Source organism: Lineus longissimus, chromosome 9, assembly GCF_910592395.1.
Source record: "Lineus longissimus chromosome 9, tnLinLong1.2, whole genome shotgun sequence".
Taxonomy (NCBI): Eukaryota; Metazoa; Nemertea; class Pilidiophora; order Heteronemertea; family Lineidae; genus Lineus; species Lineus longissimus.
The window spans coordinates 19130501-19157591 of NC_088316.1; the positions used below are offsets into that span (position 1 = coordinate 19130501).

General features: G+C 42.7%; 1 protein-coding gene and 1 non-coding gene across 6 annotated transcripts in view; both read right to left on the reverse strand.

The window, feature by feature from the left end:
- LOC135494125 (glutamate receptor 3-like) overlaps positions 1-27091 on the reverse strand; it is a 58278-nt gene that overhangs the window by 5878 nt on the left and 25309 nt on the right. For all 5 annotated transcript variants that reach the window (XM_064781914.1, XM_064781917.1, XM_064781918.1 and 2 more), the window contains exons 2-12: positions 11534-11686; positions 10063-10311; positions 5210-5292; positions 4769-4966; positions 4345-4398; positions 3721-3882; positions 2738-2938; positions 2138-2353; positions 1517-1732; positions 756-1111; positions 176-374 (exon numbers count right to left, since the gene is read on the reverse strand). In XM_064781914.1, the coding sequence (XP_064637984.1) occupies positions 176-374; positions 756-1111; positions 1517-1732; positions 2138-2353; positions 2738-2938; positions 3721-3882; positions 4345-4398; positions 4769-4966; positions 5210-5292; positions 10063-10311; positions 11534-11686 (2087 nt within the window). The remainder of the gene's footprint in view (positions 1-175; positions 375-755; positions 1112-1516; positions 1733-2137; positions 2354-2737; positions 2939-3720; positions 3883-4344; positions 4399-4768; positions 4967-5209; positions 5293-10062; positions 10312-11533; positions 11687-27091) is intronic.
- On the reverse strand, positions 21500-21571 carry Trnap-cgg (transfer RNA proline (anticodon CGG)). The gene has a single exon. It is a non-coding gene; the product is annotated as a tRNA-Pro (tRNA).

Here is a 27091-nt window from a genome sequence, read left to right on the forward strand (position 1 = left end):
TTCTCAAGACAAAGCAAGCTTCAGACAGGGAAGCAAATGTCTCTGAAGAGAGGTCGATCAACCCGGAGTAGACCGCACTATGCCTCTCGTCGTATACATGTGGTTTCCTATGTTTTAGAGCACAATACAACCAGCAATTATAGCCAACACTTGACATGAGGCAACCACTACTTACCCTAAAAAATTCGTTTGTTGAACCTCCTTTTAATGTACCATAGACGATCTTGGTCTGTTTCGAGAGGTCCTCAGCGGAGTCTATCGGAGTCAGGAGCCTCTCTATGGTGAGGAAGGCGGCCAGATTAGCCGTGTAGGAGGAGATCATGATGAGAGTGAAGAGGGACCATACGCTTCCGACCACGCGGGTCGAGAGGGACCTGCAAATGGAGATGATGACAGCATTGTATTGGAGGGCGATCATACAGGACGTCGATGAGGAGGAGGGTTGGGATAACGAGAGAGAAATCTTGCCCAAACTACCAAGTCAGTTGTACTTGCCTGCATTTCGCATCACGAACGGGTAGAAGTCGTCATGGTTGGAGGAACTGCATCTCTGCCTTGCTTAGCAAAGGAACGATTACCCAAGCGGTACTGCTTATTTTTGCGATTCGCGAAGATTTCGGGAAAAGAATTAAGATTTTTTTTCGTGAATTTAGGAATTCTCGAAATCCAAGAAGAAAAAAACGGCGATGTGCTTAATGGAAATACAGTTAGAGTTATACATTATGTACACAGCCTACAATGCATCGCGTACGCACCTTAATGTTATATCTCCTCCCTGACACATAAGAGCACCGAGAGCAAACCAGATACAATTGAAAAGTGTAAACTCATCATCCGTCTGGATACCACTACAGTCCTCCTTGATACAGAACTGGTACGGGCTGATCCGGCCCACCAAGAACAGTAAGAAGCCTGAGGCGATGCAGGCGATGGTCACACACGCCCACACTCTGTTCGACAGAGGATCCATGAAGGAGAAGACGCCTGGTTTCTGTTTCTCTGGCTTCTTGATCATGATGCTGATACCCAGGCTCATGAAGGGTTTGGTGAAGTCGACTACTCTTTCACGTTCTACGTTGATGGTCAAGGGTGCGACGGCCATGTCTGCTTGCTGTAAAGAACAAGAAAGCTACTTTTTATACAGATGGGGTTTTATCCAATGATACGAGAGAACGAACTGGATACGTCAAACCGGCAATTCTTTAACTAGCATTAGCATTTGATAGAACTTCGTTATGTATTGGCCAGTTAGAATCCTCCAACCCTGCTTCACCGTGACAGTCCCTAGAATTGCACCAATTACAAGGGAGGTTATGGTAGGTTTTCTACTAAATTTGCCTCAGATGCAGATTCGATCAGAATGTCTTTTTAAAATGTGTGACTCCTAATGTTTGTCCTTGATACAACTGATACCTTTGTATCCTCTATCAAATATTATACAGATACCCGGGACCTGGTCTCTACAACCCTTGTCGTAACGGTCCTTTTAGAAAGCTTCTACCGGGGGTCTACTTACTTGTTCAATGACCTCTCCCATCATCCCGTTCCACCTCCCAGTCACCTCGTCAATGGCGCCATAATTTTTATCCTTGACGAACCTGATGACGTAATCAAACCTGAGAATTTGCGAGATCTCGTTGATGAGGTCGGCGCAGTAGCCCTCGAAGCGGGCGTTACCCACGAGCGGCTTACCGTTGTCGTCTTTTGTCCTCATGGTCATGTAGGGGGCAGACTGAAACCATGAAGGAAGTTATATGATACCGGTGTTTGTCCGGGACGAATGGGCGTGGGATGGAGTATCTCAGTGATTGAGTGGGGGTTTATCGCGGGGACATCATAGCAGGGTTGTCAACTCAAGTAAGCCCATTCTCCACCCAGATAACCTGTGTTGTCAGGGGACTCGTCCTTCTCCCGAGAGGGTCATATCGTTATTAGTCTGTCATGCTGGGCAATCACCTGAAGTAGCATAGGAGCGGTACAACCCATCATAATATTAAACCATGCCATCAACAGGCAAGTCTGATATTCAAATCGCATGTCTAGACAGATGCAGATTAAATATGATAAAGATTTTATGAACTCATATCAGTAACACGTGGCTTAAAACTTAAGAAAGTCATTTAAACTTTTTACTTACTTTGATGCTTGTGATTTTATAAACTTTATATTCCGAGGTCCTGGAATAATTCAAAAACCTCCAGTGGTGTGACGTCACTTGCAGACCATTGTCATTCCACGTGGCGACCTTTTTCAAGCCTCTCTTTTCTACCAAGGTCAACAGGTCAAGGTTAAATCCTGACCGGTAGCCATATCTATTAAAGGCCACCTTTCCACTGAGACCTGGGAAGCTAACCTGCAAGTGAATCAATCACCGGAATGATAGGGGAGCAAATCCGACAAAACAGACCAGTACATTTCCGATCTAAAATATGCACCATGCAGAAAATGGCGGTATCAATAACATCAAACCTGCGCTACATTTGCGATTAATTCATTTTCAGCCATCTCAGCCAATACCCACGTTATCGTCATTACACGACGTCAATACAAATTGTGGAGACCACATTAGCTAGATTTTGCTGGTGATTGTGCCAGCAATTCAGAAACGAATCTGAATTCTCTGGTGATAGTGCCACAAGCTCTGAGACCACAGTCTTAACCTGTTGGCGGGCTTTGATTAGTGACTTGTTTTTGAATGAATGTCTGACTTGCCATTCAAAATGGATAACCAGCATACCTTCTTGAGTTCTTCCATAAGTAGCTGTCCATGTTGCCAGGGTACCGGATCCTCCTTACACGGTATCCCTCGGGTTCCATTGTTGTACACCTGACCTCGCCGGAATGTCTTGCGGAAAAGATGGGGCTCCTTATGCTGTTTGATGGAGAGGAGGCTCCACACCACTGCATGGATGGAATCAACTATCAGTGCTGTGTCAATCTGCAACACGACGAAAGTTGACTTGTTAAAACCAGATAAACTAAAGCTAAAATGCGGGTAACAGTTGTCACAATGTGTCGCAGCTTTAAGATTAAGGGCAATCCCTCCGCATGCTAGGTGTGATTAACCATGGTTACAGATCGCAGAATACCGGACACGATCGTCACCAGTCGGAAAAAGAAGAGATGTGGTCCCCGATTCCTTTGATCAAATTTGTCAACATGGGCATCCATCATCCATGATCATTTTGTATACAAGTTGCGGGGATATATACGCCATGCATCCGGGGACAGGAAGTCCCAATGCAACTGGGAAATTGGCGACCGTAGAGAGATTATACAATTCACTAGATCGCCGGTTGTACGATTCGTAGACTCTGGCCTTGATATTCCCCTGGCACGCTGCCTGAGAATCATTAGAGCTATAGGGCACCCTGAACCTTTGGCGTGTTGTCGCATAGGTGTTCGGACTAAATGATAGAAGGTGAGCCTTCCATTTGTTAGTGCAACCATCGAATAGTAGCGTCCGTCGCCTTCAATACGTGCATCCTACTCACACGTCGAAAGTAGGTTTTATCAAACATATCGCGACCAAACCAGCTGATCTGACACCAACGCATTGAATCCCGGCGAAGGCAACTGTAGATCAGCCGGACGAACACTCTACTTCCGATACCGATTCACTGCAGCCGTCGTTATTAGGAAAGTCGTATAAACACAGACTGCCTCCCTGCGTCCGTGGTCATTACGAACAAATGGAAAGTATAATTGTACGGGACCTACAGGTAGCTTCTTGGTACCGGCACCAGGCCAGTCTAGGGGGTTGAGCTCGGACCATTCCTTGACGAAGTTCTGGACCTCCTTGTTCTTCGGGTCGATGAGACGGAAGCCAGTCAAGTTGACTCCACTGTGGTGGAAGCCGGATAGGTCGAACTCTGATACATCCTGAAGGAGAAGATGATTGGAGAGATGAGCATCATTTGCTGGACAACCAATAAAACGCACCTCATAAGGGCAGCGTCTGCATGAGCTAAACAGATGAAGCTTAAGCACATAAGCACATAAAACAAGTAGTGAGGGCCCTGAACACCTTCGGGTAAATAAAATAAAGCGATTGTCACACATCACCAACACGTCATTTGGGTCATGTTGCTCATCTGGGATCCGACTTTCTGGCTGCACCAGGAATAAGTTAAGGTCGCCCATGGCCACTTGATACGAGAGAATGCCCGGTGGCACCAAACTTGTTGGAAGTCATGATAGACAGCAGCTAGAACTGGTGGGACCATGCGAACTTTGAGGTCAAAATCGTTGCGATACCTTTTGGGTGTAACACAGCGAAACTGTTCCTTCATTTTATGATGTTTCATTGAATATTACAGTAGAAATGTTCTAAATGAAGCTTACCAGTCCTGCTATGATATAGTGGTAGGTCATTCGGTTCATCCCCATTTCCTGCAACTATAAACAATTGGATCATTGACAACGTGATCTGTCGTTCATAACATGGTTTCAGGTTAAAGGCATTACGCAAAGCATACAGCCTCGGCAGCTCCAAATGTCGAAAACTCCAGAGCATCTGATAAGTCATCGCTACATCGTTCTGCCTGATCTCTGCCCGTAATTAGATATAAACTTGACAAATAATTCCTGACGGTTTGAAAACCAGATTTATAGCCGTTACGGAATTTTCTAGGCAAACTTTCTGAAGCAGCAAAGACACTTCGACAACTTGTTGTGCTTCCACTAAGCTTATTGAGAGCTGATAAGGAATTCAAGTCATCGATCTTTTTTATCAAAGATACGCTGAACAACTTAAAAACGCCCTTACCTGCCGCATAATCGACTGAGTCGCCAGTTTTGATGAGAAATCCAGGATGATATTCTTGGCAGGATGTCTGGGCTTTGGTTCGTACCTCTTCCCCGGCGTCTTCGGCGGCAGCTCGGCCAGTTCCTTCTCCGTGGGCTTCCGAGGCTCCCATTGGTCAATATGGCGGAGGATGTCGTATGCATTGTTGGTGTTGATCACCTAAAGAATAATATCGTTGCAGTTTCGATTACATTTCGATGTCAATGAACTCCTTTCAGGGCTCGGGTTACTGCCAAGCAACATAACTGGTCATCTGCTACCCATCCGCTCACCCCGCCCCCATCACACAAAGAAGTAAATGATACTGATGAGGCAGGTTAATACAGAATTGCGTAGTGCCTCTCACTTAGTTACTCTAAATATCAGGTTCGAAGGTTCGGATTGCTATGTGGTCGGTCCTACCTGCATGGGGTGAAGTTCTATTTTCGTGTCCGCATCTTCATTGACTAAAAATGTGGTGATTACCTCTTGTACTCGAACCAGACCTAGAAAGTAACAGAAGCATGTTCAAATCTGAAGTGACAAAGGGCGCCTTCACCTACTTCACGCTGCGAATCATCTACGACGATGATCAGTAAATAAGGACTGTATCGTCAACATCATCGTTCCAAACCTGAAATGATACCCATAGCCTGAGCATTCCTAATAAAAACCTGCCCCATTATATTTCCCTTCAGGCTTCAAAAGATAACTTAATTTTTTCCCTCTTCATCTGGGTTATTCCAGGCGATGCAATGCAATCCTCCTTTTAGGCAAAGTCGAAGTCATCTTTAATAACGCGTCCGTTTTTTCCAAGGCTTTAGATATTTCCATTATCCAGACTCCTACGCATTTTCTCACCAGGAATTATGGGCATCGTCTTTCTGGATCAGAAATCTTAGAAATAGAAACAGCAGCCTAAAACACCGCCGGAAAAGTGACACCACGAAAAAAGTCATTAATGGGGCGTGTGATGATTCTCGCCGTCAAAGGATGAGTTGATTAAATTGGGATAGTGCCTTCCTCAGTGGCTTAGATAATCTACCCGAGGAAGCCAAGGTATGATCAACCTCTCTCAGAGTTGTACCTTGACTTGAAAGTTGTCGTGTCAACTTGACCATTTCAATTATCTGAATTATCTACGGCTGCTGGATGACAATCTTTGTCACTTGTTTTACTCTTTGATTGTGCCTTATACTTAAAGCCATTACCTTAAGGTTCTGGATGTGGTTCCAGTTTATTTTGAATCAGGCAATCCTGTGGGCGATTACTCTATCTCAAAAGATATGTTTTCTAATAGGGATCATAGGAAGTCTACGCTAATTATTAGAAATTCTAGTTTTGTAGTGTAACAAGTCAAAGTAGCTGGATACTCTGCTGCAGATACATCCGAAGTTTTTGCAGATAAACCACAATCGACACATCATAACACCGCTGGTAATCAATTTGTTTCACTTCCCGATGCTGTTCAGCATCTACTTTTCATTTCCTCACTTCGAGAAGCTGTCACCATTGTATAAAAAATCACAAGAGATTGATGAATGAGACTGAAGCATGAAGGGAATTCATCCCAGTGATAGATCTGAGCTCCGTTGTTCAAAGCAAGTCGAATCCATAACTTGGCTTTATTTTTCAACTTTGCGTTATCACCTACATTAAGTAAGTAGGCCTGACGAGTCAACGTCAAGTTCGTGACTATCGTTTTTAATAACTGAGCACATTCTCCTCGAACGACAGATTTCCGTTATAGGAGTTTATGTCAGCACCACCCTCGAACTTGTGTCTGTTTTATTCGTCCAGGACCCTACGGATGTTTGCCGGCAATAAGTAGCCCATACGTCGCCCACCTTATCTTCAGAGGAGACCACCAAGGGCACCAAGTGATGTTGGACAGTCTGAAACCCGGCAGTAAGCGCAGTATTCGTGGTTATGTCGGCCTATCGTTGTTTGCCTGGCATAAGGTCATTTACACCTACCACAAGTTCCAAATATGTCTTTGCAATACTTCTATCAATCTTTCAAATTGTCCAACCACACTACGATCTTCGATTTAACAACATACATCTTGGCCACAATCAAACGCTAATTCCCCCAACTATTCGATCCCATCCAAGACGGCGTTTATCTCTCCAATGGATTCAGCCACACGAACATCGAACACTATTGACTAACAGGCTCCTAAATCGGTACCCGATGCTCCCATGTCGATGGTGGCAAGATTGGTGTAATGGGCTCAAGACATGCTAGAATTCAATTTGATAACCGTGTCTGCTCGTAGTCGTCTGGGGAAACGAGAGATGTTTCTAATAAGTTGCTCTTGCTTGTTGACAAATTGGACAGTAACCAATAAAAGTTCTGGCCCCATTTTCTCGACACCTGCAGTTGTTGCAATTGCGTTGTTCTTTCGAATCAGAGTCAGAGTACTGTTCGAATGAGATTACCATTCCGAAGAAACCTTTTGGGTGGAACGTTCCCTTTGAACACAGTTCGCAACCTCAGATTCCATGCTTTTATTAAGTCGTTACAACTTGATGAGGGCCAACACTGGCCGCTATGACAGTTTTGATAATGTGTTAAAGAATTAAAGTCATCCCTGTTAGTCTCTTAATGGAAACCACCAAAGACCAACCAGGTGTTGAATTGTCAAAATCTGTTGACTGAAAGGTTTTCCCTCGACACTCAAGGGTTGATGTGTAAACTTGTATCACACCTCAATTGTGACCTGTATGCCTTGGCGGTCCCATGAGCAGACGAGTTATCAGGAGAAGATCTCTCATGTTGTACTAAAGCCAAGCTTGTCCCTTGGCCATCGCCAGGATGAGGAAAAAAGTATGACAGATCTCTCTTCTTATCAGTGTATATATTCTAATAATCTTTCTGATGTGGTACCCGGGAGACTCTTCTGATGATTTGATTAAAGGACACCGAGTGTAGTGTGGTGTGTATGTTCGGTCAGGAAATATGATCACGGGAGCCAACTAATGTTCCGCTATGACATGTCTCCTGCATCCGAACAATAAGCGCCATTTCCTCCGGTCACGATGACCTTTGTTCAATCAAGTCTGATGTTGTTGAAGGCGATGAATGGTTCCACTGTGGATGTCATCATCATCATCATCAGAAGACGACATCCAGACACCCTGCGGATGCATATACCAGGGTGCTAATGGCCATTTTCAGGTCTAGCTTTTCTGGCTGGAGTTGGTGGTTTCGGCACGTATGGTAGATCCTTTCTTATGTCTGTACAAGGAAGGAAGTCAGTGTGAAGAAGGTTTCGAATCAACCGGGCTACATTTTGATGAAGAATTGTTCGAAACAAGAGCGGCGCTATTGAGATGTGTAATAACAATAGCAAAAACAGATTTAGCTTAAAGCCGTGTATTTGACATCTATTCTGAGGTTCCCATCTTGTGAATTTCTATAAAGAATATGTGTCGTTGATGAACTATTTGGTCATCCTAGCAAAAGTGTTGTACAATGTCCTAAGTAATTTCTTGGTAGTTTCTTGGGTGAATGCCCTTCCGTTAAGCCGAACAAAATCACGACCAACTGTCACCAAGGTCAAGGCCAATTAGAGCAGAATCCAATTGTAAACAAGCGCCTATCACCGTCCGCACAACGCAATATCACCTCAAACTAAACTGATTGAGATTATCGTCCGCTCGTGATTAATTCCATCAAACAATCTCTCCAGATTGGCTCTGACGCGTCTGCAGAGGCTCATAATGAATATCGGCATCGGGCTGAATCATCTAATTTAGCCTGTACTAATTAGTGTCTGCCACGGATGGTGTACGTCAGCTAGGATTAGTGTCTTAGAGAGTCATCATCAACCGCTATAAAGCAACAGTAATGAGGATGGTAACGTCTTTTCCAATAGATTACTCTCAATTATTTTCAAAATTTTGCAATGTGATAGAAGAGAACCTCTTGGGAGCCGATTGCAGATAGGCCTACTCTACTCACAGTATAACTTGTGAAGGGATTGAGTAACAACGATATCCTTGGAAACATTGAGAATATCTTGTATTTAAATATTCCTTTGTCACCAGCGACCCGTCCCGTCATGGCCATTGGATTCGTCTGTGACGGGCATGTGAAGAGACTGATCTAAGTGGCCTCTAGACATGACCCGTCTGGGAACGCCGCTATCACTTAGATACAAAAGGATGTCAGGATATTGACCAGTTTATTCAAGTTTCATTTGGCCTGAAGCTCTATAAACCTAAGCAGTTGATCATGTACAAAAGCAAACGAACAATCTGCTCACTGATAGATCATCACTGTCAAGCTACCTACCAACGTTTCCATCTACCAACCAAGCTATCTACCAACTTCCATCAACCACAACCCCCCTAGCCTGGATCTCGTTTTCCCCTCTATGGTCATTTTATTTTGAAACAACACTTGCCAACATTTTCAGAGGATACATTGGACAGTGATCGATGGTAGTGGTATACCTCTTTACTAGAATAAACATCAAGTATCAAAGGAAGAGAAAATGGGTAAACAACCAGCAAATGGTGTTATATTTTTTGAGCGATTGCTTGCCAATTGGTATCCCTGGACAGCTGAGCGAACCAATCAACAGTTGTATCCAATCAAGGAAGCCTGTGGCCAAATAAAGGTCAATATTTGAAGAGAGTCGCTAACCTGTCATTTTTTGTTTGTGAATGACTTGTAACGGCAAACATTTCCAAGCGGCGGTATCCTTCCTGTCCACGGGGACACCAACGATTGAAAACTGGAGTCGCATTTGTGAGGGATACACAAACAGGTAAAACTGTCATATCTCTGAATGTCAATCATGTTTCAATCTAACGTATGGTTTACTAATTGTTAATGCTGTAATTCTATCCATTCAAATGGATTTTTTCAAAATCAATCCCATTGAAATCTCAAATTCGATATCTAAAATTAGAATGCATTTGAGAAACATAAGAATGTATTTGGAGACTAACCTGGTGATAAACCAAAGCTATTTAAGTGATCTGTTGGCGTTGAGTATTTATGAAGATACAAATAGTTTGGTTAGTTTATCTTTCCAATACCATATTTTAAAATGAAAGCCTTGCCAACAGAAGGCGGAGGCCAGTTATTTGACGACGCGTTCACTAAGGGTGCACCCTCCGGCATTTGCAGAGAATGTCTTGCATTTGCGTTGTTTTCTGTTGGTGATGGCTATTCAGTCCAAGATCCAAATGCACAGCACGAGCATTCCTAAGGAATGTACATATGACCCGTCTGCCTTAAACGAAAGATTGCACTATACTCACCCTCGTAGTTGTCGTAAAGATAATGGACATTGGTCCAGTTGAAGTATTTGATGAGGTCAATGATGGCAGCGGTGTAGGATGGCCGCATGTTTAGGATGAACTCGTTCTTGAATGGTTTCTCGTTTGGGACCGGCCCGATGGTGAGGTAAGGCATGTGGAGGGTCCGACTGTAAGACTGGATCACATCTGAGGACAGCAGGTCCTTGGCACCGAGGATGGCAAAGGTGCCTTTCTTTGTTTCGTTGCATACTACAAAGATATGGGACAAACTATTCACTAGAACGGAATGTAACTGTCGGTCTATCTGGAATGTTGCACTAAGCCACGTCCAAAAACCGCCTCGCAACACCAGCGAAAATCCTCAGAGATCAGCATTAGTATAAGACTGCATGTGGTGGGGCGTAGTAACGAGTAGGTACATTTTTCTCCTGGCCACATAAATCCCGCGCCCAGGTTGTCACTTAAAGGGTTCCGGATCACAATGGGGCAAATGGTTAAATTGGTTGATCGGTGCCTTTCACAATGGTCATGGATTAGATATGACCAGTGTGGCGATAGTTCAGTTATGACTTATGAGCGTATATTAAGCTATGACAACCCAGTGTCATCCAAAGGATAGCCTCTCGAATGAAGAAGGCCGAAGTAAAGACGCTTCCTGTATAGTACCCCCAGGTATATGGCACGGCTTAACTCGCCGGCCATGAGGGAATTCCTTTATGGCCCAGTGGTTGGCGCGTTGGCCCCAGAGTGGAAGTTAAGTAACGTTGAGCGCGGTCAACCTTTGGATCGGTGACCGGCGCGTATAATACACTTCCCTTTCTGCAAGTACATCTTTATCAACTGTCATCTTGCATAGTTTCCGCGGACAAAAATCACGGATATTCACGGAAATCACGGAAAAATCACATGACTGAAAAATCCCGAATCCACTTAGTCGTCGGCCGAGATAGTGGACATATGGTTGATGAGACCACCACAAGTTGTGTACTACACTACAACAGTCCGCTGTATCTAGGAATGATATTCGGAACAATATTTCTAATCTCGCGTGGTGTCAAATTCGAAATCCACTTTGGTACAAGTAGTGCTTAAGAGCGATGTCGCGATGAAGGGGGTAGCGAATTAAGTCGCATGGGTTTTTATTAAAAAACGTCGGCATGTTCAAATGTCATGACAGTTACTGGTTAATACCAGGTCCTCACGCACGAAGATGATAATGATAATGATAAAATTGATAATACTTTATACACAATAATGAATTAATAACAAGAAATGACAGCAATTAATAAATTATAGCCGTTGTTTTTAATAAAACTTCTCCTTGGCTAGTCCCACACTTTTTGTGGGAATTACTCAAGTTCTTCCCTGACATTTCAGCCCAGCATTCGAGGTACGAAATGCCCTCGACTTGTCAATTAATACGTGTTAGTCAATGGGCTCATCTAAACATCCAGCCTGTAACGTTACTTACTTGCATTTCCTAGTTCGTAACTATTACGTATATTCACAAACTCCTCCCAAACGTCGATCTTGAATGCTGACTTGGTTTCGTTGTTATTGTGTAGGCCTATTGTGTATTTGAAGGGATACTGGATATCTGAGCTGTCGCGGTCAAAGATCACACCTAAAAAGAGAAAAATACATGACCATGAGTTTAATCGGGATGATGGTATGGCAGATCTTGAGTGAAGATTTGTCTTAGAAATAACTATGGCAAAACCAAATCCGTGACACTCAAGGCATTATTCCATTTGTCGAGCTGCTATTGCTTTGATCGTTGTCCGTGAGGTTGGACGCACTCCAGCATTGTGAGTGGAATACCAAGATCTTAGACTCGCTCAATCACTCTCTTGCATTTCATCTCAGAGAGTGGCCCGTGACTACGAAATAGCGCGGGGCTACACCACTGGCCACCTATCGGGCACTTATGGGTAGCGAAAAGGAGTCCCCGTGTGGTTAATACGCCACCGGCTGGATAATGTCCTTCTTTTGCTTCGATGACGATCATTTCAAATTTGCTTTTTCCCGAAACTTAATCAAAGTCACACGATTTATTCACTGTGTCAATCTGGGGTAAACTCGTTAAAATATCATATACCGAGATTAAGATTCTCAAGGGAAAATGATTAATGTGTTTTGTAATTAACCTATCATAATCTCTTTTGAAGAATGAATGATTGGGTTTAGATACATCTCCAGGGAAAAGTTCATTTTATTGAACTAATTCAGTATTTTAGGATTTTACGTGCATTGAATTAACTGATTTGTAGCCAAGAGAAGCGTCTTGCTAGCAAAAATGTCTGCCGCAAGGGTACTATGGACCAGTTCCCCAGTAAGTTGCCGACAAGATCACAAGCGCAATCGGTTTCATTGTTTCTCCTCATTCATGTCATTTGCTAGAACATCTTGATACACCTCAACGCTAAAACAAGTATCTTGTGACAGTATCATAACGCACATGTCTTTCCATATCGCAGTACACACAATATGTCAGTAAAGTTGCAAGGTACATTCAACACTGCCGAGTGTGAAGGCTGAACATCCATACATGATATCCGTCAAGTCTTGCGGGATGTTCAAGAAGAAGATAGTTCCGGTGGGGAAAGAGGAAGACCTGTTGAAGTCCTCTTTCCCGATGAGACTTGAGAGAAAGGTTTTAGATTTGTCAACAGTGAGGCCAGAGAAAGGAAATTGGACGGGTGGAGAATACTACTCACAAACAACAATTTCGCAAGCCTAAGCTTTGCTCGCGAGAGGTTAGACGAGGAGAGGAGCAAGCGTATCATAGGTTAAGTGTGTTTCTGTGTGTCAACATTTAAAGAATATGTCAATATTGGGCTTGATAAAGTGCTCCAGTCTGACTGAGAGATAGTACCACTTTGAATTTGATTGCAAGGAGTTTTAATCCTCAAAGGAATCATTTTGTGGTAATCATATAGACGAGAGAAATATGAAATCCTGTTATCCGCCTGCTATAGTGTTCCGAGTCGCTAATCCTCGCATGCAGCCTGCCGCGGCTGCTGCGAAGAAACTTTTCGATTGGCAACAAATCCAATTTTCTCGGCACGGCGGCGGTCTCCGCTGAATGAGTCCCAGAAGACATGGCCATTCATTAACGAATTACATAATGTCCGATCATGTTTAATCAAGCTAAATGTAACTCTTATGTTGAAGTATTCCCCCATGGACCCTAAAGATGCAGTATGTTACTTGATAAGCTAGAGATTAGCAACTAGTTACCATTTTTTCGCGGTTAATCATACTTGGAGAATTTTTTTTTCTTCGCCTGTGGAAATATTTCGATCGTGGATTCGTCTCGCGCCGCAGGGACTGTGAGAATCTCTTTTTCTCTATTCGAGTTTTGGGTTTCAGGGAAATAAATGTTTTTTATGCCCATGGGTATCATCGTCAATTCAGATATCAGATGTCAGACTTCAGCCACTTAGAAGACGAACGTCCAACATTCGACAAGAGAAACCATTTCTTCATTAACAAGAAGCTGGTCAAAGACAACATGCAGCTGAGTTTGCGGATAGTTAAACAAAGAGGCGTATAACCTGACATGATCCTGGCGATGCCAATATAATTATACTTGACAGACGGAACAAACCCAGCTGCCATTACTGATGAATTATGGGGGATTGAGGCTGGCAATGGCCGCGTCAAGCTGGGTTAACTAGCGTGGCAACGGTTTCAGGTCTTCAGGTCACCGTGAAGCGTGCGGTTGTATAAACGCCTCCCATGAAGGCCGATATCATGCAGGGCGTCAATGAGAACTGAATCGATGATGTTTGCTCCTTTGCAAAATCCATGAATGATTACAGAAACGCCTCCTCATGCTTGGTAGGCAACCAGTCTCGGAGAAGAAAAACTCTCCTGATATGTGGAGCAGTGTGCAGGCCCACCTGCGTATGGAGACTCCGTTACTCTCACCAGTCCTATCCCAAGCTAGCACGCCGAAGACGGAGGCCGCTGCCCGATTTCGTCATAAGAGAGGTGCTACGCATACTTACTCATATGACTGTGAACGCCGAAGAAGAAGAAGGAGAAGAAGACGAAGAAGATCCCAAGTTTGTATACATGTAAGATAGTTAGATCGTGTAGTTCATGCTCAATGCTCATGATCAAGTTCTTTCTCTTCGCCTTCCAAGTTTTCATCTGAAACGTACATCATCGACCATACTGACAAGTCTCTCTCGTTAACAAGTTTCCAACTTCATTCTATTACTCGGTCATTGCAACTTTATCCGTTCCCTGCCAAGGCGATCATTCCGTGGGAACATTGTAGAAATGCTCACCCTCCATGATTACCGCCTCATCATCTCAGACCATTACCGCAGTTATCATAGGCAGAGACCGTTACCCGAGCATTGTTATTCATTCTACAATCATCAGGGAACTATTTTACCAGTTTGCCTGGCTGTGACTAGAATCCATCAGAAAATAAACGCTATTTTCTTTACCTATCCTGTTCATTTCACGCATGGCTTTGCTAACAAGCTAGAGATTATATCGAACATTTTTATAAAGGCTGCGTGAAGGCTTTGGCTTCACGAATGTGGCTCTTGAAAGACTCTGGTTAAACATAGTAATGAACACTATGGGCCAAATTCATAGAGGGCGTTTAGCGCAAAACAGCGTTTAACTACTGAATAGACAGGTTCAGGTCCGTCATGTAAATCTTCACAGAATATCAATAGGCCCTGAAAATGATTAGAGAGAAGTTACCCACGTCTGACCCTTAAATGCCCTTTATGAATTTGGCCCTATGTTTCTTGCTGTTACAAAGTTTGCAGAACTCTTCAGGCTTCATGGCTCCGATGCTTTTCTTGCTCGTAAGTTACTCACGTAACTTGCCCTGCCAATCTTCACGAATGCAGCCAATGACATGCACCCACACATATTTTGACCAGTCACCGAGGATCGGACATGGGTCGCCAAGATTCACCTGGGACTAACAGTTGACCTCAGGTAATCCCAACACAAGCCAGTAATCCCCCTTTGCTTGATCGTGCCAAATGATATTATCATCTATGAGGGAAAATCGCATTCGTGGTAAATGTAGCGGCAAATTGGATATGCGGCAAACCGGACATATCGCATATGACACTTCTATTCGCGAAAAGAAAACAATATTTTTGAATAGGCTCGCATTCACTAGCTCATTTAAGCAAGCAATGATGAAGATCGCCTCCTAACATGAGAAAGGTGAAAATGTGAAACAGTCACATAACGCAGTTGATCTAGACGAGCTCTTGGAAACTTGGCCATTGATTACTTTGGCATTAAATTTTCTACCAGTGGTAAACATGTGCTCATCGGCAAATCAATTTTCCGGCCAAGAGCTAGTCGAAGTTTGTCACAGTATCATGTGATAGTGCAGTCTTGATTACCATCCCGTCTTCCAGGCAGATCTTTGTCCTACCATGTCGATTCAAATCAGGAAACACATTATAGAACCATCTTAGCAGTCAGGCATAGGCTACATTGTGACGACTGGTCATTCAGAAACCAACGTACACATTGTACAATGTATGTAATGTATTCCCGTACTCTACTAATCACCATTTAGCACTGTTAGTGTTAGTAGTATTCCGTTCACGCCCAACAAGTTAGCGATAATGGTCCGACCGGATCATCTAAGCGACCTTAACGGATGCTACGATCTGTCCAGGAAAGGCCAATACGAAGTTTAGTGGTTATCTGAAGGCTTATCTACAGACCCATTTTCATTTGTATTCCGCGAGAGGACAGTGGCGGGTCCTGTCGTCGATGAAAAGATTTTCTGCAGACAGTTCTCACAAAGCTTCTACATGTCGTGATCGTGATTGAAATAGCGGCATATCACGAGATGAAGAAGACAAAGGTCTTCCTAAAAAGTACATCACGGTGCAGTTCTTGCAAAAGCCGTATGTTATTGTTACTAGTAGTGATCAGAATACGAATAGGATACAACAGAAATAGTTAAGGTATTTATCATTTGGAGTGGCCATCTCTTTCTATCACTACTGGCCGCCATATTCATCAAATATCACATGATTAATATGACCAATGTCTAACTGGACTGCATGGACACTGGGAATTAAACTGGTGCATGTCCAGGGATATTACTACGCCCGCTGTAGCGGGGCAAACCAGAGGCAATCATGTTAACTATGATTGCATTAGCATGACGATAGTTCACAGCCAACCTTAGCTGCATAGCAACAATACGTGTTATCTGAAATAGTTAAAGGCAGAAGGATGAGATCATTGTCGGGTGATGACTTATGACTTGACATCATGGAACCTTCAACAACAGCGGATCACTTCTTCTGCCAGCAACTTTTTGAAAGACTTATAATGAATGAGTTTGCACTGTTGCCGTCATTTCAGCCGATAAGGTTTAACATAAGGTTTTTACTGATCAACGTCGTCTCATGAAAGAGATTTGTCATCTCACAAATTATTTCAAATGTTTTACCGCTTGAAATATTTCTTTGGCTGAAGTTTACCTCCTGGTGAGTGTAATAGACTATGCCCAGGCCTCGACACTATAGTACATGCTTTTTATCAACTTTGCCCTGGTCGACTGCAGCTGTTCTTAGACATTATCTCATGCTTGTACGTCTTTCATGCCCTCAAGGAATAAAACACAATAACAAAAGTTAAAATATTCATATGTTCCTATATGATTGGGTAGTTCCTGCCAACGGCCAAGTATACTGCAATACATACTGATGGTATCTTCAATAATTTAGTTAAGATTTTATTCCTCAGGTTAATGAATATAGATGGGTTGGTTGGGTGAAGGACATCTTGAGTTGTAATCAGTGACAAAACGAGGGTGTAGTCTATAGTCCATTTCATGACACAAAAAAGCCTAAAATGACTCGGAAGATTTGATAGTGTTTCGTTCACATCGCTCGACTTGGTCATGCCTAGTCTGATTAAGTGATTTGAGATACTTCAAGTTTTCAAGTTTTACATAAAAGAAGACATTTTGTTTCACTACTGAGTGAAATGCCAAATATCGGCGTTCGGTTTTGACTCAACTGCGATTGAGGGTGTGCTATAGAAGTATCAAATGCTTGTCATCTGTGTTCAATTCACCAAACCATGTTGATGCTCATTGGTCATGTTGGACTAAGCTATAACATGTGATATAAAATGATGTGATTCCAATCATCATCTATACTATAGCCTTGTTTGATCATTGATAGATTCCTTGTGGGTGTTTGGCGTGGTCCACCAGTCTGTCAACCCATTACCTAATCACCTGCTTTATTGTGGTCAACCAGGAGAAAACATCGCCAATCTCCGCGGTACTATTGACAAAACCCACTCAAATGACCATGATTAGTTTATAGAGTAGAGGCCTGGAGCATTAGCTGGGCCAGAAATTGAGTTAAGGTCGGCTTGGGATGGCTGAAATCTGGCTGGCGTGTCGGCCATCATCTGCTTAGCTATCAGTCATGTTCCGAGGCTTATGTCTTAAATGTAATGGGCCATTTCGCAGCCGACTAGCAGAGTGTTGTGGCTAGATATACCGCCGTGTGGGGACTTGCGATATGGGGCTAATTCAGTTTGGGTATTCTGTTAAGTGATTTACGAGACCCAGGCCATGCGAGTCCTGGCATGGGTGTGTTTTTTGTCCGGATATTGCGTGCAATCTGTTTGTTTATAACCTCTGGCTCCCCACGAGATGAAGCTTTCATTCCTCTTTTCCATTAGCAAGCCATCAAATTTTTATTCGGCCAAAACTACGAACTTAAAATGATTGATTATTGTGTCCGACAGGTCATCTGCCTTTGGAAAATATTAGTGTCAGGGCAAGTGACAATCTCTTCTAGAAAGCAATGTGTTTGAGCTGAGATAAGTTGGCAGGTTTCGCAACCTCTACAAAAGTTATTTGCACCAGCCGATCACCTGAGTTACATTTTACGATTTCTCAACCAAGAGTTTAATTTCCCAAATACCCTGTTAGTACATTAATAATCTACACATACTTGCCGGGTCACGTCGAACAAAGACAACACCTGCGGTTGATTGATGAAGTTGTGACCAGAACTGATCTCAAAATCCGATACCGTCGGCTAACCAATAAGTGAAACTCAAACGGTGACTTGGGTGAGAGGCACCGGCAATCTGATTCCTTGATTTCACAGAGGAATTGATCTGATGGCGACAGCAAGAGGAATAGGATGACATAAAATGGTTCCTGTTAATTCACCAGTGCACTGTGTTACATTCTTGATTATTCTGAATGTCAACACCTTAAAGCTAAATCGCGTTGGCCGATAGTCCCTTAGCTTTTTCTAACTCATCGCACACAACACACCATCATCGTTTGCACCCTTCATCTGGGAAACAAATCGAGAAACTTCGGTTCCAATGACGGACAAGATCACTTTGACAATACCGATTTATTATGTTATTTTTCTTGGAATTTTGAAGATCAAGCAGTTGTAGATACTCGTATTGGCGTTTGTAAGTGCTCGGATCACCTTATTATCGAAAGATCTAACCACCTTCTGGTGGCTTCATTGATCAAATTGATCGATAACGGGACAGAAGCAGGTGGGATAATCTGTAAGACATGATCGTGGTTCGTACTGTGACATTGCCTTTCGATAGTTTTAAAGGTCAATATGATAAGCAACTCAACGTGGTCAATGACCTGTAGATATTGGTCGGGGTTCCAATCACCATATGGTTTCCAGACTCCTCTGATTCCTTGATTGATCAAATGAAGCGATTTCCTGTCAGCTGTAGCAGCTCAGGTAGCATGATATATTGAAATAGGCCGTCAATTGATCTTCTTTTGACATTGATCTATGATGATTTTCAAGGTTAATTCCATAAGCAATCTGATAGGTTTTGATCACTATATCGTCCTCAAATCTGTTCATGGCTTGTGTGATCAATAGACCGCTACAACAGCAGGTAGCATGCCCCATCGATCATGGCCTGACTGACTCGCCCACAAAAGTAAGCGGCAGGTCATATGTATGGTGTCAGTTTTTCAGACAGGATGAAAGTTATCACCCCAAGGTCATAACCTTCAATCGACATTGTATTTGTCACCTTTCTGATCGCCAATTTTTCTCAATATCCGACATCCAGCGGGGCACTTCCAAACGTAATGATAAGGAAATTATGAGTCTGAAGCATTCTGCAAGATGTTAGACCAGCAACAAAATAGCAAATCCCAACAGCAGGAAAAGGTTTGCTGTTATCTGTTTATGATTTAGTGTCTATATCCCTTGTCACGAAGTTCGAGACCGGGGTAAGAGAGAAACGGTGGAGTTTATTGTGAGGTGATTATTCCGCGCGAGCACTCGTTAGGTAGCCTAATCCATCACCTAGTCAACCAGTGTAACCACCAGAGCAAGAAATTGAACGCAGTATCAGCCTAGGAACAGACGCTGGGTGTTGGGAGCAAGCGGATCTTTAGTATCTGATGTCACCCGAAGTGTTACCGTCTGCCCTTAAAATCTCATCTTTATCGTTCTGGCTTTTTCAAGGTCAAGGTCAACTGGTATCGCCGTAACATTGTCATCATAAGGTTGTATATCGTCCTTGGTTGCGTCCTTCTGCGTTTCAGATTGGTCTCTGCTGAGGTAAAGTCAGGTCCAACTCGCCATGAGCCTGACTCTGGCGTATTGTTTACATCTTCAACATGTTCAAGGTCGTTCACAGGTACCGTATCACAATATCACCGATAGACCCATTTGTGAAAAGTAGTTCTGAATGATGCCGGATGTGAAACATTACACAGCTACCTATTGTTAAGGGTTAATTTGTCATATGATAAACCACTTAGGCTCGTACCTTTACCGGAACGAAGATATTCGTCCATTTACCCAGACGTTTCCTTCCTTCAACTAAATTCTGAGCACTCCACCCAACCCGAGAAGGCAAGAAGCACCATGTAATCTCCATATTTCACCTGATGTGATTGCCACCCGCCTCTGCTCGGAAGAAAGGCCCATCAGCGATAGGTAATTGGATATAAATGTGAATACCATGATCAGAAACCATAAATTATGGGTAAAAGCCTTGAAGTTTAAGACAGATAGATGGATATCAATATTACAGTAGAGTAGAGTAGGCGTTCGATCCCCTGGAGTCAATTGAATCTGAATTCAATTGCTTTGACAATATGAGCAAATGGAATATGATGGTAAGCTTAGACGACGAGCAGAGGATGTCATTCAGAAAGACAACGTCCATGCTCAGTTTTTCACCCAACAATATCCATTATTCTCATTGCAAAATGACATTGATAATGTCTGTGAAGAATTCTTTATCGACATTTCTTGAAATGTGCAATACTCAGCCAAAAGAGAAGCATTCAAATGCTATGTCTATTGATCAAACCTGTGGTATCAACGGCGGCGTCTAATAGAACATCCATCGTCAATTTAACAGGCTTGATCAGCCATCTAGGCAGATAACGATTAACATTATTCCTACACAAAAGCAGTTTGACGTTGAGCTTTTAAGAAAGACATCCCTCTCACTTATAAAGCTTGTTCAAATGACAAATTAGGGAATCATCGTTTTTCATACAAGTGTGAGAGATGTGGCCAGGGATTGAAAAATCGATGTTGGTTTGAATGAATTGCCATCATCCATCACGCACGCTCAGTCAGGGACTTTCGAAAGAAGCATATTGGGATGTTATTGTATCGTCCAATCAGAAGCGCTAGATTCTGCATCACCGACGTTGTGAACAACAGGAATCAGCCAATCACATGGCGTATTTTGGATTATTTATGCGGCGTGTATCGGGCTTACAGTTCAGTGCACTGATTACGCGTTGTTGTCATGCTTGGCGAGGTGTTGGAAGGCATCCCAAATCAAAGTTCATTGCGACTTCTTGGTGACTTAATGAAAACGATTTCAAGATGATATTGTATTGTACATGTAGATCTTTGAAGTTGTAAACTGTCCTCAGATCGTCAAATCAGCTGACTTTATTGATTGGTGAAGTGCTTGATCACTAATCAAGGCTCAAATTGATCGCCTTTGTAAATCAGTCATTTTACGTCTATCCCTTTGACAAGGGAAGAACTGAGGATATCACAAATGTAATGGTTTAAGAGACAAAGATGAGGGGATTCCTGTCAGATGTATGCTATTGATCGAATGTGAAGAAGCTTATGAGGGAGGAGCCCTGATCAAGCGAGCACAACCTGAATGGACAGCGTACTGCTGAGTGAAACTGACAACCATCTCATGAATCTGCCTCAGAGAAGTGAAATATACTGTTCTCAATATTGAAAAAAGGAGATATTATGTACCTTGATCGTCAATTTCATTCAAAAGGCTCGATTTGGATAAACAATGGGTTGGTGGTAAAAGTTTACATCATGTTCCGGATGACCTTTCTTTCAGTATTGCAGATATGTTAAAATCAACCGGTCTCAGATGGGTAAAACAAGAGTAAAAGGGGCTCGTCCGGGAATCGAACCCGGGACCTCTCGCACCCGAAGCGAGAATCATACCTCTAGACCAACGAGCCATTGCTGGGAGACCTGAGGTTGACCCCGGATTTACATTGTACTTGGTGTCCCTCAGTTGGCGAAAGAAATTCTTCGCGCACGGCAGTGAATAACCTCACCGGTTAATTTTGTCATAATGGACAAGGGCTTTTAAGCCTTTACTAAATATTTGTGTTGTCTGAAATAACATGCCGCCTCTGAACTTTGAAAAAAGAAAGATCGATGTCAACGTTTGGCCAATACGACCATAACTCGCCCAGTATCCTGACAAATCCATGCTGACCCTGAACCTGTCCATGTTTCCGCGACGGTTTCCGCTAACCATTTATATCTATAAGATCATGACCAACCAAACCAAACATTCATAACTGACTTACGGCGCCTGTCACAGCGATAGCATTTGTTAGAGAATTACTCTCTCTGCTTGCAGGAAATCTCAATATTTGTTCCTATCAGGGCCATGAGCTTATCAAAACCATGGCTATATCAGCTGCATCCGCCATTGACACAGGTTTCCTGATCTAACACAAGAAAGCGAAAAGTCATGGCTCAATTAGATATCGTATCGATCAAAGATGGCGCCGAGATTAATATGCAAACGGTTTGAAATTGCTGTTCAAGATCCAAGAAGAGATAGGTCACGACGATTCGATGAACTGGCACAATGGCTCATGGGTGACATCCGCCAATGCGAGGGCAACATTGTCGAACGAATGCAAAAGCAGTTGATTTAATAGAGTTTCCATATAAAGCAGTAAAAACTGGGGTATTTACGATGGGACATGATGTGAATACCACTCACAATTGCTGATTTTGAAGTTATGTGAATGGCGATAGAAAGTCAAGCTGGGAGTTCCATCCCCTGATTGGTCAATACCTGACAGGAAGGTCCAAATTAATGTGCTGAGGTCAGTGGTAAATGCCGGTTGATATGATCGAATGGACTACTATCATGAAATTTATGCTATAAAAAATGCACTTTTATAAAAAGCAGCATATGAGCTAAACATTATTATTCTTCAATTCGCGTCCTGTCAGCTTCATTTATGAAATCGACACGTGGCGCCTGATGAAATCAATCTGCTAAAAACTATCAAAATAGTGAAACCAGATGCCATGAAGATGCATGGAGACTATCAATCATCGTTATTAACTACATTCTCTGACGAAATGGCGGAACAAGTAAAACAAACCATGCAATCATCATTATGCAAATGCAGGGTTTTTTAGAGACGCTGAAGAGAAAACGATGACAGGATTGATGAGAAATGTTGCATCATGTTGTGAAGTCATAGAGCAAGCTTTTGTTACTTGTTTGATTAACTAATTGGAATGGAGGAATGTGTTCGGCTCAAAGCAGACAAAAGGCGACACTACCCAACATGGCCGACGTTTTGTAGCTTTTTTTGGATTGATGCTGAGATTGAAGCAAGAAAAACCTTGAAAACAATAAACATATTGGGTATTTGCTTTTTACAGGAGTTGAAGCCCGCTACCACAATTTTCACGGTGGTTCAAGGCCACCAAGACACGGCAGTTACTTTTGAGGGGTTATTTCTTTCATATGTTTTGAATAAGATCGCCAAAAACTCTACCATACGAAAGAAAGGCCAATGATGACATCATCGAGTGATCATTCGCTGGAAAAGACGAACAAATGTGATATACGGCAGCTTCTCAGCGAGAAGTGCAAAATTACTCATTTCCTGACGGCTTTTGCTACATTTCCCTTGGTGAGTACCAGAGTCAAGAAGCTCCTTCACCCTGTGTACCCTGTGGTATAAAGCTGAGACCAGCAGGCAGGCGGACCATTTCAAGAGCACTTTTTGTAAACGACCCAAATTGCACTTTGTGCATTATCGGTAGACATATTGTCGACATGGATAGCCTTTCAAGGCGGAAGTGTTTCTCAAAGTCCGAAATGCACCGGGAACAGGTCGGGTAGACCGTAATGCAGCCGACAATGGTTTCCACATCCTGTTTTCATCAAACTCCAAAAGCAAATCGCACTTACGACAGACATCGTTGAGAAACTGTTCAGATGAGAAACATTTTATCGAGGCTTGACATGCAGTGCTGTCAATGGTTGATCAGATCGTGGCATTGAAGAAGCAGAGAACTGTGTTTTCCCTGAAGAAACTGTCAACTGAGCTCATTTGTTGCTATGTCTGTACCGGTACGCCTAAATTCAATAGGACAGGACTAAATTCAATAGGGAAAAGGAATAGCAGATACCGATCGGATTGCAGTAATTGGTCGGATACTCTCAGATAAGCCAGGATATTGCCTAGTAATAGGACAGCTCTTCATTCGAAAGTGAGCCAACACCAATAAAGGGAAAACAAATCACTGTTTTCATGATATGTTAACTCTCCAATGTTAGAAGTCTATAAATCATATAACCATCTCTGTTTTTCTCCTCATCTTGTCATGTTGACTAAACACCACTCATAAACATTCCTCTGAGGATGCTGGAGAATCGACCAGGATGATAAGCTACCATTGAATCAAGACATGAAGAGCGCTACGGCAGCCACTTCACCAGCAACCACTTGGTGAGTTGCGATGCTACTTGAAATGAGAAACCACTTCTCAATTACGCATTTAATTAGGAATGTAATTTCTAAAGCGAACTTGTCAGATGATCAGCTCAGTCACAGAGCTTTGGTAATCATGATGAGTTTGTGATAACAAAAGTATCATCAACACAAAAATCGCCAAACACCACTTACGAGATGATGTGCTTCTTGAAATTAAAAGGTCGTAATTACTCATCATTCCAATTAAGCACAGAATGGTACAGAACGAATCAAGCCAGTTGAACACATGCACATCAAAGACAAGAGTCCAATATGGACAAAGTATAGCCTCACGCAGCTTACATCGACGTAGTATATTCGGATGATATTTCTGAAATGGGGCTTGAAATGAGTAATTCTTGTCAACAGCGCTACAGTAAGATCCTTCAGCTGATCGAGCAAGTGCATCTCCTTAAATCACTTCTTGAGTGTGGGGTATGGACAAGTCTGATGTGTACTGAAGAAAATCTACAAAGATCCAAGTCGATTTGTCGTTGTTTGATAGATTATGAAACGGCACCACACTTGTAATACCATTTCCGAGCATCTCGTGTTGTTGGTATAGACTAGAGTAAGCAAAGAAGGGGAACTAGTCAACAAATTCAAACAGGAAATTACTTGTTGTCATCTGAAATTAAAAACCGCTCATCAACCAATCGGAACGAGTAGAACACGCTTGCTAAAGAAACGATTTCGCTTGCCGAGTGTCTCTTGCCTCCAAGGCAATCGTGTCTTTTATCTGATGGGTAAATGTAATGCAGAAGGCACTTTCTAGTTGGTTCTCACAATCATCATTGGCATAGAAAGAACGTTGATATTGCTTTATCTCAACACCAAAAGGTATCTTCCAGCAATCTACGAGATACTGTTAGGAACTAGCCGGAAGAGGACAAGAACCATGTACATGCTGTATGACGTGATGGATCATTTTAAAGCAGGTCTGGCAAGCCTTACGAAGAGTTACGAACGACGAAGAATGAAGTATGTCTTTTTTGAAGACTTTTGTTGAAAGTTCCCCGATTCCTCCTACGTGTATGTACGATGACTTACGGCTGTCACGTAAATGACAAGATTTGCTTACACAACATTTATAGACATTCGTACTACGTCTTTCGTACGGATTGCGAAAACTGCCAAATCTCAGCAGAACCGACCATTACTTAGATATTTGTTGGGGACTTCCATTATAGGAATGGATACTTGTATTGTTACACATCCTGGCCAATCTCGTCCCAGAGCTACTCTCACATGAGTCAAGGACCCGCTGTGGACATTGCCATATTCTCAAGTACCTAAGAGTGGATATAGGCCATTATTCAACATTTAAGACGCTTTTCCATTCGGCTGCTTCATATACCAATTGGTAGATCATATCAGTCGACAAGACATGTCCACTCCAGACTCCGCTGATCCTTGTTCATATATATTTTCATATGCACTGGAGGCAGTGCAGAAACGGTCGCCACACTGAAAGATGACTATGGCTCTGCAATGTAGACAGGTTCAGCACAATAGCACTTTATATGTTACTTACTATGAAATGTCATGCTATGATATCCCCTTATGATTATAGATTCTTCTACAGACAACATTATCAATATTTATGGCTTTATGTCACATCTGGGCCGCACTGATGACTTTCAATCTGTGTTAGCACACATTACATACCGAAATCATAAAAGTCCACCTTTATGACCCATTCATCATAGGCTAATCTTATGGAGTATCGTCCTGTTGAAATGATGCGGGGATAGCCGGTGTAGTGTGGGTAATTCTATGCAAATGGTGAGATATGATACTATGTCACACTATGACAGAGGTTTCTGCCCAGTTGCTAGTATCATTCGCCGGAGAACGATATGCCAAATGCAGAAGGTCTTAACGGAGGATAAGGTAACCAAGAAAAATCAAATCATGTATGTTTCAACTCGCCCTGTTGTGGTTAATGGACGTCGAACCTGCCGTCTCAGTAGTTCAAACACAAAGAATAAAATCAGATTTACAATGCCCCGCGGAGAGAATAAACGCATAGCTTCGATCCAAGGGAAACTGGAGTATCAGTAATTGAGTTTGCTTTACATAATTTGATGAGAATAATGAATCTGGATTTCTTCTAACGCGAATAGAGCCGATCTCCTTCAAATCTTCCATGTGTTACAGAAAGAACCATCCGAAGGACCGTGGTGACTGATAAGGGAGCTGTCGATCAAATATTTGACTGTAAACGGCCTAAAAAGTAAAACTAATGGTGAATTAACAGTGGTAAGGCCGCGATTATATAGAGTTCTAGCAGTCATGTCTCACTTGTCACGAGCTTACTGACTTAGGCTTGAAAACGTAAGGGTGAAATTGGACATCGTGAATCGTAGCCCGCGCTTTGGAAATGACTTGTTCGTTCGTCATGTCATGCATGAAAAGTGAACAATGACACGTTACGAAAGTGGGAACTCTATATAATCGCGACCGAGACAGGCGATCACGTATGATTGGAAACTTATATGAATAATGAAGTTACAGAGACCATACATTATATACCCATCTTTTGTCGATTCCGTTAGTAACAAAGTGAGCAGGCGAGAGACGAGTAGATTATCATCAGACAGGCCAACATATCACAGATCACAGATCCATGTTCTCTCATTCATCATCATATATACTGAATAGCTGCTCACATGGGATCGCTGGTTTCGAACAGAGTAAGCTAAATAAAGCACTGGTCGGGGAATACAGTCACAGACATACATGTACAGAAGCAGAACAGATGAGGTTCGGGTTCGACGCAGCCGTTTGTGGCCCACGAAATCTTCTCTACCCGCCATCTCTACCCATCACAACCTCGATTAGTCTCTTGCTCTTTCTAGGCGACTCTGCTTTGACCCTAAGGGGGAATATAAACCCACCAGTTCTAACAACTGCCAAGGCTACATGTTAGTCTTATATTCTTCATAATGAGGACCTTCG